This window comes from Cyanistes caeruleus, chromosome 11 (assembly GCF_971803275.1).
Source record: "Cyanistes caeruleus chromosome 11, bCyaCae1.hap1.1, whole genome shotgun sequence".
NCBI lineage: Eukaryota > Metazoa > Chordata > Aves > Passeriformes > Paridae > Cyanistes > Cyanistes caeruleus.
In genome coordinates this window covers 16,505,922-16,518,490 of record NC_141711.1, presented here as the reverse complement: position 1 = coordinate 16,518,490, position 12,569 = coordinate 16,505,922, and the positions used below count along the sequence as shown (strand labels likewise).

The following is a 12,569-nucleotide window of genomic DNA, read 5'->3' as shown; positions in this document are numbered from 1 at the left end:
CATTTTATATCCTTGTTTGCTATTAAATACAAACCAATGAAAAAAAAATTTAAAATTCCAGTGTAAAAAGACTGGAGCAAATTTGCAAGTTCAGACATGTTACTCAAGTTTTCAAAGTTATAAAGAATTTAGGAAGATCTTTTAATTATGACTAGTAGATAGCTTTAACAGGAGGAGAAGCAGGGAATTAAATCAGCTTTACACACAGTAGAATCCCAAATCTGAAAATTGTTTTATTTGCTTATTGTTGTGCTTAATCTCTTCTATGGGAGCGTGCACCATGTATTCCACTACGGTGTCTCAATATGCAAACAAGCAAAATTAAGACAAATTCAGTATTTGGACATCACCGTGATTCAGGCACTCGGTAACGAATGCAGAACTGGCTGTAATGAAGCTGAACTGTATCCTATCAGCTGCTTCATTTGGAATGGGAGAGCAGTGATATCTCTGAATTAGCAACTACAGACATCATTACATGAGGTAAACAGATAAGACAGGATTTACTTTCCCTATTTATCTGTCATTAGCTACGAAAGGAAAACCTCACATCTGAGTGAATTTCTCTGCTACAAATAATCAGCTGTTTCCTAAAGGAGATGTTTAGCTGTTCTGAGGAACAAGCTCAAGGAGATATTTACCATAGTTGGAGCTGGGGGCTGTGTATTTGGTGCTGGACTTGCGGATGATATTTTCATGGATCTGGCACCATTCGTTTTCATTGTTACACCTAAAATAAAAGAACACTAATTCAAGTTAAATGCTTTCTGTTGAACCATCTTTGAACACGATACTCAACCTTGCTGTAGAGATAATATGAAAGCTTGTAGGGTTTGGATGAATGAAATACCACATAACTCTTATTTTATTTTTACAAGTGGGAGGAAATAAAATATTCTCTAATAGTGATGTCCTTTCAGTGGACACTTTGGAGCTGGTGGTGACTCTTCTGTCATCAAAGCCATTGTTCCACTCTTCAGATTATGACAGAATGAAGAAAGCTCTGGACATTCTAGCTGAATTCTGTCATGTAGAAAATAAGTGCTACACTTCTGCTCAAGATCCAAAGCACAACATGCAGGAATTGGAATGCCACTGAGACAGGAACAAAGGAAACCAGCCCCACGTACTGAGGCCACAGGCTACTGTCCCTCAGCCTGGGGAGAGAAAGGCAGAGAGTTGAAGTGACCCTCTTTATCAAACTTTTACATGATAGATGAGCCATTTCATCTTCTCTCATGTGAAAAATATGGCACCTTTACCACAAACAGTGCTATTGGTTAAAAAGGAAAGGAAAAGCAGTATGTTGCTCAAGACTAACTGCATTTTAAATACAGCTGTGCTTTATTTAAATCACAACAGCAAGATTCAATGATTCCCCATGAAGTCAGCAATTTTTAACTCAGCAGCAATAGTGAATCTCATTTCTGCTGAAAAGCAATTGAATTAAACAATTTAATTAAACTTCTGTCCTATTGACTCTTAAAGGTTAAACAAAAAAAAGCAAGCTAATACTCCAAACTTCAGCTCCCAGTGGTTTTGAGAAATAAATCGCTTTGCAAAACTTCTCCAAGGATATTACCATTTTTTCCCCTTTTTTGCTTCCCCACCAGAGTACAACATGCCAGCACAGCCAGGGTAAGACACACACCAGCCCTTGGGAAGATGGTGGGGATGTTTTTGTTTGCTGCATTATGTAACTGAAGAACAGAAGGAATTCAGGCTATCTACAAGTAGGAGCTGGTAATTTCCTGCAGCTTCAGTCTTGCAAAACCATGTGCTGCCAAGAATGATGAAGTAACCCCCCAAAGCCTGTGAGGGCAAAATTACTAACACCCCCAAATGTTCTTAAAACAGCAAAAGGAACAGAGACAGTTTGGAAGAAATTAAATACTCAGAACATTTCACTTGCTCTACTGCCCTCCTCCTGTAAGTATTATGTCCCTTCTGGGAAGACACTCCGGTTCCCAGTCACACAAGGCAGATTAGCATGAAGTGGCCTTGCAGAACTTCACAGGATGGTAAATTGACTGTGTTTGCACTCCCCAAAACAATCCCTCAAAACCAAAACACAACAGAGCTAAGGCATTGATGGACAGTACAAACCCCCTGCCAGTAATTGTGGTGGTGTGTGCTAATTCAGCTCACTCATCAAGAAAAAGATTATCTTCACATTGTCAACACATTAAAAGTCATTTATCCTACTCCATATAATATTCTCCTAAAAGTAGAGAGAGAACCTATAGCACAATCTTTACGCCATCCTCCATCCTCACAGTTACAAATAAATGTCTAACCTGTGGTGATTTTTAAGCTGCTGTACCAGCCTCTGGAGTGGTTAAAATAGGTTTCAGCCTCCAATGACTTACGCCTGCAAATTAATCTGCAACCAAGTTATCCCAAAATCAACTGGAAAGGCAGCTTAAAGCCAGCTTTGTTCCAAGTGCCAGTGGAAGCTGCACTTTGTATTTCCTGAGTACCAGGAAGGAAGATCTCCCAGCTTGGACAGGCTGGCCTGGAAACGCTTGGAATGTGTCCCTCTGTGTTCACATTTTACTTGTCCAAATACCAAGTATATAAAAGAATCTATTTCTCCTTTAAATAAGAATTTTCTCCTGAGCCATCCATCACCTTTGAGGCTGGCTGGTTGTGCAGCAAATGCACATTTGGAATGTTTTCCATCCCACAGCAGCCCCCGGTGTCAGCAGCTGGGGACAGCAATGGGACGTGAGCTCTTGTCCAGCTGGGCAAACAGCAACAATGGAACAGCAGAAGGGAAAGGCATTCAGGCATTAACGGGTAAGAATTTTAAGATCTAGGGCTGGAGAAAGAGGGGAAAAAAGATTGAAAGAAAATAGGACAGAAAAAAAGAAACAGAACAAGTGAATATGGAAGAGAAATGCATGAAGTTTTCAGGGGAATTGTAAGATGAACACAAAGAGTAACGTTCAATGAGCAAAAAATTTCATTAAAGATAAAAATTAATACAAAATATTAAGTTATTTCTGAAAAAATGGACGGAGAATTTAACTTCCATCTCACTTAAATTATTTTACATATATATTATAAAGAATAATAAAAGTAAACCTTTATGCTTTTGCATAATGAGCTTATAACTACAGCTGTGGTACTCTATCCTCTTAGGGAGATTTTAATATGACTGCGGGATTAACAAAGAGGAAAATCTCAGTTGTGAGAAAAAAAATATTTTTCAGACATAAATCTTTAACAATAATAAGACAAGCTGAGAAAGACTGGTGAAGTAAATTGATTTTTTTTCCCCTCCCATAAGCATTCTCTTGTGTATTCAGCAGAAGTCTCCATTGACAGACCATGTATTTGTTTCAGCCTTTGTTAGGTTTACAGTCTCTCAATTTTTTTCCAGCTTCTCCCTGTGAGAAGGTTTTTCTAGCTGCCTCATTTGTGGCAGCTGTAAGCTTTAGCCACATTGTGTATAAAAATGAATGCTTTTTACTGCTCCTTGAAAAACACAGATACACCTCTCTCCTTATTTCATCTTTAAGATGTTTCAGAGTTGGCCTGAGGCATTTTAGCAGTAATCAAAATGAGAGCAGCAGGTAACAAAATCAGTTCAGGGCTGTTTAAGCACTCATATTCAATTTTAAACTTCCAAAGGACAAAACCCTGTCATTTCAATTGTAGCCTACGAACACAAAAAGGCAGGTTAGCTAAAGCAATGTGCAAAGAGAAGATGCAGGAGACAAACCTGTGAAAACTCTGTCATGAAAGACCAGCAGCTATCAAAGCTGCAAGGGGATGAGCTGGTGCCTCTCAGATATATCCATGTTCCCTCCTGAATATTTCTGCTGGAGGTTTACACAGAACACTGCAAACAGCAGCAACATAAAAGAATGATGTACAAGCCTTAAAACAGCCCAGGAGAGTGATAATAGTGATAAAGAAAAACATCTGATTACAGAGCTGAATTCAGCCAGGGGCTCTCCCTGCCCACGTGAGGAACGACTGCTGCAAATCTGCTGAGGAATTTGGGCAAAAACTGTTTGGGCTCTGGGTGCTGCGATGGGAATCCATGTTATCAAAACACTGCAGATTAGCAGGAAGAAAGGGGAAGCTCTGTATTCTGTGATTTTTATTTCATCACTGTAAGAAGACTGGGGGTTGCTCTAAAGGGCTGTGTGACTCCACTTGTCACTGACAAAGTCTACTGTTCCAACAAGTTTTTTCTGTTCTATTTTTCAGAAGCTAAAGAGGCATTAAATGGGCAACAAAACAGAAATCTAATAATCAGAATGTTCCATTTCTGTGAACATTCAAAATTTTGCAGTTGCAATACATTAACCATATCTACAAAGCCAATAGAACTATATAGCCAAAACCCGCTGGTCTGAGATAAGCTGGAACTGAATGTGACAAAAGGCCAAGACTGGCCAGATTCTACTGACAGAGAGAAGAAAGATGACCATTTTCCTCCCTATAATTTGACATTTTTGCTACAATTTTCATAACTTTTGGCAAAGGAAGAATGAAAGAGCTGACTCTGAGAGACTTTTGTTAGGACTTAAGAGATTTCTAATGTATGAAGAGACATCCAACAATCTTCAGTGAACAGTAAAAGACATTTTTTCATTTAGTTTCCCTTGAAGGTCACATTTTCTGCTGCTGAATGCACTTCTCAAAGAATGACAAAGTTCCATAACCCACCAAATTATCTTATTACTCTCAATAGTGGCCACAGACCACAAAGCAGTGTCAGCTGCCTCAGCCCATCTGCAAAACAGATCTTGCCAGTATTTATCCTCACTGACAAGGGATTTAAATATTCCCTGCAGTCTCCAGACAGTTTGTCTGTGGCTTCTTTATTACAACTGTGAGACCACATTTCATATTAAGAATTTGTTAGTTCAAAGTTCAAAATCACAAATAACTGAAGATAGATTCCTGCTCAAAAACTGTTGATTCCTTTTGAGAATTTTGGTCACACACTGTTGACTTCAGTTGTTTTCTACTTCTTTTGTTGGTTACCATGAGTAGTAAGGAATAGCAGATGAGACATGAGTTATTATTCCCTCCATCAGATGAAATGCAGAACATTTCTTTGGGTTTGAGCTCAGCAGATTTTAAATAATTCACATTAATAAAAGAGCAGCTTTGCAAGTCACATAGATTTGGGCAATGCTCAATAACTTCTGAAGCATTTCATACACCTGAAACATCTGTGGATAATATTCATTAGTTTCTGTGAGCTGCTGGAATAATAAAGAAGCAAAAAACTTGCTTCTAGGAGCTACTCACGTGTAAACTTTGAGCACAAAATCCTTCTCTTCCTTGATTTCAGAGATGGACTGAAGCACATCCATGATGCTCAGCACTGCACAGCCGTAGGGGCGCCGATAGTGCAAATGTGGGGGGCCTTTCTTGGAGTCATTGAGCAACATGCGGCCTAAAAGGAAGGAAATTCAAACATCAGGGATGGACACACAGCCACATCCTGCCTGCTGTGATCATGACCCCACTGAACACACACCCAGGACACTGCAGCTCCAGGCTGAGACTCCTGCCTGGCTCTGGAGGAGCCCCATGTGCTGGGCTGGTGCCAGCCCAGGGATGCTGAGCAGGACTGGCACAGCCCCAGGGCTGCCTCTGCGAGATCCCCCTCTCCAGGAGCCTGGGGGGCAGGTCTGGGAGGGGGCACAGCCAGGAGAGCTGACCCACACTGGCCAAAGGGATGCCCCACACCACATGACAATAAAAGGAGGAGTGGGGACATTTGTCTCTGCGAGGTTTGGCTCTAAACTGACTGAGGCCTGGCTTCCTGGGAAGTGGCTGCACATCAACAGCTGACAAATTAGAGAATGAATCTTTTGTTTTCCTTTGCTTCTGCTCACGGCCTTTGCTTTATCAGACTGCCTTTATCTTCACCCTCTAATGTCCTTCCATCTCATTTCCCCCCACCCCCATCCTGCTGATGAGGGGAGTGACAGAAAGACTTGGAGGGCTCCTGGTGTCCACCTGGGGTCAACCCACCACAGCTTTTCACTCCTATACTTTTCAAACCCAGAGGTCCATTTGAAACTACAGCTCACTCAGCCAAAAACAGTCAAGGGCAAAGTGAAAAGCGTCATGTCTGGCCAGCTTTGATTTGCAGCTCCATGACACATATTTGCATCCAGCTGGGCTGACTACAAATCATCTGTGGATGAGCCAAGAATATGGCTTGTACTCACCAGTCTGACCCACACAGAGATTCACTGTGCTCCTTCCTTAGAGTGCACTACTTGCACAAATTCTCATTCAATTACTTTAAGGGAATGTGTTATATATTGTATATAATATATGTAATATTCTATACTGGTTGTTTCTCATGTTTGGATGGATCCTTCTTGGACACAGGAAGGAGAATTCTGAGGTACAAAGCTGCTCAGTGGTTAACTTCCTATTACTGAGACAGCTTTTAAATAGAGCCAAGGATGTCAAGGCCAGAAAAATCCCTGTGATAATCAAAGTGAACTTGTAACATTACACATAATAATTTGTGCAGTCCTTGCATCAAGGTTAATACAGCATCTTTCTACAAGCTTCATTCATCACCTCAAGTGATAACAGAGCAATTCTGACGTGTAGGCAATTATAACATGGGAAGTTAGATAATGAAACCCCGACCTCTCTGACACATCTGTGGCTTTGAAGGCACATTGTCATTCCTAGGACAACACACAAAGCTCTGTTTAGAACTGCTGTGCTTCAGAAAAGGTGACTGTGGCTGGTAATGAGTGTGAGCAGTGACTGGACTGGCAACAGGCTTAAAAACCCTTTCCTTGCAAACACTGCCTGGCCATTCTTCAGTCACCTGAAAACCTGAAACACACAAATGGCACTGCACTACTCACTTGTTTACAGTAATACAGCTGAGGAACCTGTCTCTCTTGCTCCTACTGTTAACATTTTAGGCCTAGTATTTAAAATAAATTATACTTAACACAGGTAGAATATGTACTTGCACAACAGACTCCTACAGCAGCAAACAAATCTTGATATTTATTTGTCTAACAGCCTCTGATTTATTTGATGTGGGTGGTCAGACATGCTGATGTCGTACCCTGTAACCCAGCTATAACACTAGCAAAAGGATCTCATTTGAAATTTTTAAACAATAAACAAAAAGCCTTCTTAGTTTGTCCCTCTCCTGTAGATGCAGCATTTAGTCAAAATTTTTTGATTGTTTCATACTCAAAAAAACAAAATCACCGTTAAATAGTCATCAGTAACTTTCCAACACTTGGCTCCATATGGTGTGAATGTCAGTCTATGACTGAGTTTTCTAAATGTATAAATCATCATAAAGTCAGCTAATTAAAGCATACATTTAAAAATAAGAGCTCTGTTTATTACGTATATTTCAAGCACTAAATCATACTGTACCTATTCGGATTACATGAGCAACTATGTACAAATCCCTCTTCATGTCCTTGCTGCTGAGATCCTGAAAGATTAGAAAAAAGAGAGATATTCCAACATAAGTGCCTGCAACTATAAATGTGGATGAAAACTCTCAAGTCCCATGTTACTGAAAAGCAGGTCAAGACTTTTAAAAATGCACTTCAAGAAAAACCAAACAGGAAAAGGAGAACCTACAGAAGAACAAAAAGAAAGTTGAAGTTAATGAAGACAAGTAAGTGCTATTAACTGAGAAAAAATTAAAAATAAGGAAATAAATTTAAAAAATACATATAGGACACTTCTCAATAATTCATCATCACAGCATTTTTGCATTCATATGTCAGAAGCTTAATTGCAATTTCTTTGGTATGTTGTAGTTTTCATTGATAACTTCATAAACATACAGCAACTTCTGAGACATTCCTCCTTCATTTTTTTTTTTTTTTTTTTCAGTTACAGGTAAGGTCTTAGAAGCATTTCTTCCTAAAATCCCATTTTCCCTATGCCACTCACCTCCCAGACAAGACTTTCAACAGATATTTACTGAGAGAATATTCATCCCTCTTTTAGAGTGATGCAAAAAGGCTCCTCATGCTCTACAGCAACAGCTGCTGCCTCTTTCTCTACTAAGTGCTGTCATCTCACTGTCAGGTACTACTTACACAAAAATTAACTGGAACAGTCCCTGATTCAGATAAAAATCTCGTGGTCTTCTTTATAAAGCTCCTCAACTATGAGGTATTATAACCACTGCAAAAGGAAATAATGCTATTTTTATATAAAGAGGGGAGGAAATTTAAACTGTGGACATCTAAAATCTGTCATTCCTAATCTGAACCCATTCAGAATTAAAACCTGCATCTTGCTGAAAGCTAAAACGTGAACCTTAAATCACACAGGGAATTTCTTTTCCATGTGACTTGAGAAGCCAAACCTCAACCAGTGAGATTGTGATGGCAATCACAACTCCAGATTATGGTGCCACACAGCACAATAAAAGCTGGCACAGTGACTCAGAGCTAGGCATAAAGGGAATTTATCCTAAGGAGCAGTTTCAATCCTTTCCCAATTGTGTTATATTGCTAAATTACAGCAGGCAAGTAATACATTCCTGGCTGTGCTTCCTTGCTCTCTAACAGCAGCTCTGTATTTCCCAGGGCAGCATATGCAGGGAGCTGCAGAGCCACTGTTTGGGATGCTGCTAACCAGCAGATCTGTCTCTCCAGAGCAAAAAAATGAAGCTACAAAAAGCATCCTTAGCATTTCTTCCTCAGGCTCGAATCTGCTGCTGCACCAAGAAGGGAACACACTTTCTAGGCTTTCTCCACTACCCAACATACCAGGGTGACATATGGTACCCTTTATATTGCATGTCTTGGAGACATGAAGTTCCACACTAAAAGGGATTTGACATAGTTTTAATCTCGGTAACGCCTGACGAGACATTTCAAAAAGCAAAAAAACCTGGAGGTAATACTTAAGGTTCTAGAGAGCAATAGATTCCTGAAAATATCTGTGCTTTGACAGGGGGAATTTTATTATACCATCAGATTACCAGTTTTAATTAAGAGCAATTAAAAAAACTTTTTTTTCAAAGGGCAGCTGTCAAAACATCAGAAAACGGCAGGGCATGAACATATTGATGGGTTCACACTTTAGTTGCTTTTCCAATTTCACAAATATACTGTGTCACAGGCAAAAGACAAAAAATGTCAGCCCAGATGGCCTTGCATTTCAGTTTGTAACAGCACAGTCTTTTTACAAGGCAAGAAATTCATACTATGACATGGACCAAGCAATCCTAAGCCCCAACCCTGTGAGGAAGTTCTCAGGTAATTCCTCTGCAGAGAATCCATGTACATCTCCTAGAACCAGGAGGGGATAAACTACATTTACTGCTTATTCTTAGGACTGCATCCACAGGGTGAGTATTTCCCACTTCCTTCTGAGCTTCCTAAATTATACTGATACCAAACATAATTCAATTATAATTCTAACTGAATGTTTTTTTTAGAAAATCACCCCTAAATTTTCCCACCTGTATTGGGTATGGAAGAGAGTTACTCTACAATAATACTCTACTTTACAGTGCTGGTTTCTGGAAAGGTCTGCTTGTCTGTTAAAAAAACCAAACACCATCACAACCACCCCTGAACCACTGCAATCAAGGATATCTGTCTGCCACTAATTAGTTATTTAACGCAGCTGCCAACCTCATAGGCCACAGAGAATAAGTTATTTAACAAAAATAACCACCTTATACAGTGTAGTTACATTTTAATTCAGATCCAGCAATGTTTCTAATGCGTACACAGGCTGAGGTTTGCTTGAGTGAGCTTTGATCTCCAGAGCAAGAAGATTCTCACCTCTGCTATGATTTGAAAGCAGATGTAAAACCAAAGCTGGGTAATTTTGACATCTTACACAAGGAGACAGCTGAACCCTTAGAAGTAACAGAGGCAGCAGGAAAAGACAGGGATCCCTTGAATTATCTAAGATATGGACTGCTTGCCTTGGGGAAAGATAAGAGTTTTAGAAAGATACTGTGGTGTGGTGAGGGAAGGCAAGGAAATAAATAAAGAGATTTAAAGTCAAGATGAGCACAAGTTTGGGAGCAGACCTGAAAATCACAGAACTATCTTATCTTAGAAGCATTGCATAATTAAGAAATTATAATAAGATAGAACCACTGCAGATAAAATGGTTATTCAAAAAAGCAAATATTTATTGTTCTTTCACTGCACACTTTGGAAAGTTCTTTGAACACATCGATGAAAAATACTGTTTTAGAAGAGTGAGATTTGTTTCAGATAATTTTTCCAATTATAATTCCTGTTACATAGAGTATACATTCATTATAATTCTTGTTATGTAGAGTGCATATTCTACAGCAGATGAGTGAGAGAGTCTAAGCACCTCCACCAGCCAGTGATGGAGTCTGAGCACCCTGGAGAGCTGAGATTGCAGCAGCTTTGGTATTTTTGCACAGTGATAGGAAAGGGAGCTCAGGAGGCATCTCTGATCAGGATTGGGGCTGCACTGCAAATGTCTGCAATCCCAGAGCTGGCTGCTCTTGGACTACACACTAGCCCTACTCAGAATATACAGCAGGTCTCTCCTGGAACTGTGCCATGGCTGTAATTTATCATTCTTTTTTAAAGGGCGTAAGGGCTGGTTTGCAGATCACCAGAGCAGACCTGTTTCACACTGTTCACCACACAGAGAGAAACAGGACACTTATTCCATGACCCCAAGTCACGTGACATGGGTGAGGGTGGGGAAATTGGGTGCCAAAAATCTTTTCCAAAATGATGCACCTCAAAGGCCAGAAAGTGCCAAAGTCATACAAAGTCTTTGCTGCCTTCTGGGAATGTTCCTAATGCTGCACTCCTGCCTTTCAGCTGACTCAGACACCAGTGCTGAACCTTAACCCCTGCCCACCTTCTCTCAGCAGGACCAGGCTCTGGCCTTGAGTTACCATCTCTGGGGTGACACTATCACTTCTGCTGATGTTCAATCCGCTGGGAGCTCTTCCCTGATGGCACCAAAACCAGAACTGTACTGATGTCAGCAGCCAGGTCAGTGTGACTCTTGGATTGCCTCTCCCATACCCAGATGGAGACAGAACTGAGCATCCTTACACCTGGATCTATTCTGTTCCCTAAGAGGAGGAACTCTGCTGTCTTCTTAAGGGAGAGAGCAGTGGGTTCAGTGTCCAGCCCTGCCTGACCTCAGAGAGTGTCACTGCCAGAACCAAAGCTCTGCCATATCTCTTCTTCACTGAAGGTAAAAATACTTATGCTACTGAGCTTCCAGCATGTGCACTAACTAAAGGTGACTCACGAAGGAAGGTGTTTATCACACTTGAGATCTGAGATTCCTTACAGTTATTCTGTGAGGAGCTGTTATATTTCAGTGTCTCTAGATGTTCATATTCTTTCTGAGGAGAAGTAGCAGATAAAATGATGGTCTGACACTTGATTCTGAGGAAAATTTAAACACAACTTAAGACCAGTGCAGAAGGGATTTCTGACAAGGGCATGTAGGGACAAGACAAGGGAAAACACTTGTCTGATTTTCATTCAGAAAAGAGTGCCTTGTTTTATGCTTAGGCCATCAAAGCCTTTTCCTATACTCTGTTATCCAAGAGCACAGCACATCCAATGAAAATATTCAAAATTTCACACTATGTGCAGGAACAAATGCAAGGATTTCATAATATTCACTTAGCCATAAAAACAATTTAGAAGTACATTCACTTTCTATGTTAACATTTAGTCAAACCATAAAAAAACTTAGAAACTGTTTCTGTTCTACTCATTGGAATATATTGTAGAGGAAGAAGTGAGTTTCATTCCCCTCAGGAAACCTCCATCCCCACTCCTGTGAGGGGAGAAGAAAGGGAACAGACACGTACTGTGAAAAGTGCACACATGCGATCGATCTTCTCTGGATTCCTGGGGCCCCCGTTCTTGTTTAACCTCACCATGAACCTCTCACTGAAAAACAAACAAAGGTAAAAAAACAATGAGCTTTTCCTGTGCATACTTCAACAGAAAAATACAGGTAGATTAGGTTTTATTAAAAAAAGATGCAGTGGTTGCTATTCCAAAGTCTATAAAACAGTATTCATTAGTCTATACAAAATTACATGGAATAGCACAGATTTCTAATAGTAAGTAGTCTGCATGTGAAAACGTTGTGTTGATGCATATTCATGATGCAGTAACATTAAATAATGTGAACATAAGCACAGAACCTGTACACATTACAACTCCTCCAGGCAAAGGCTAAGGGAAACTTGCTGAGGGGTACACTGTCTTTGGTAAAACTGAGTTCATTAAAATCCACTCAAAACTAAAAGTTACAAGAATACCAATTAAGCAATCTCCTTCAACACAGAACATTTATAGAAGCAAGACACTAATTCAAATACATTAAGATTCGATTGCTCTAACTCTTACCAATCAAATTAAGCACCCTTTGATGAATAAAACCAGCACATTTAGCCAGACTGCAAAATGAACAATCCTCACAATGCATGGGAAGACAAGGACATTCGTTTTATTTCTTGAGACAGAGAATTTATGTGTAAAAGTAAGTTTGATGAGAAATTTTTTTCCTAGTGTGCAACAGCCTCCTGAGTATTG

The 12,569-nt window shown here is 40.0% G+C and overlaps 1 protein-coding gene and 1 long non-coding RNA gene across 35 annotated transcripts in view; one reads left to right on the top strand and one right to left on the bottom strand.

Moving 5' to 3' along the window:
• The window catches only part of DOCK3 (dedicator of cytokinesis 3), a 183,220-nt gene that overhangs the window by 79,112 nt on the left and 91,539 nt on the right, over positions 1–12,569 (bottom strand). For all 34 annotated transcript variants that reach the window (XR_015274895.1, XR_015274896.1, XR_015274897.1 and 31 more), the window contains exons 10-13: positions 11,837–11,918; positions 7,402–7,462; positions 5,275–5,422; positions 642–730 (exon numbers count right to left, since the gene is read on the bottom strand). Coding sequence is in view for 30 of the 34 variants with exons in the window: in XM_086845695.1 (XP_086701821.1) it covers positions 642–730; positions 5,275–5,422; positions 7,402–7,462; positions 11,837–11,918 (380 nt within the window). In the remaining 4 variants the exon portion in view is untranslated. The remainder of the gene's footprint in view (positions 1–641; positions 731–5,274; positions 5,423–7,401; positions 7,463–11,836; positions 11,919–12,569) is intronic.
• LOC147651030 (uncharacterized) lies at positions 5,868–9,251 on the top strand. Its single transcript, XR_015274906.1, has 3 exons — positions 5,868–7,651; positions 7,879–8,070; positions 9,185–9,251. It is a non-coding gene; the product is annotated as an uncharacterized LOC147651030 (long non-coding RNA).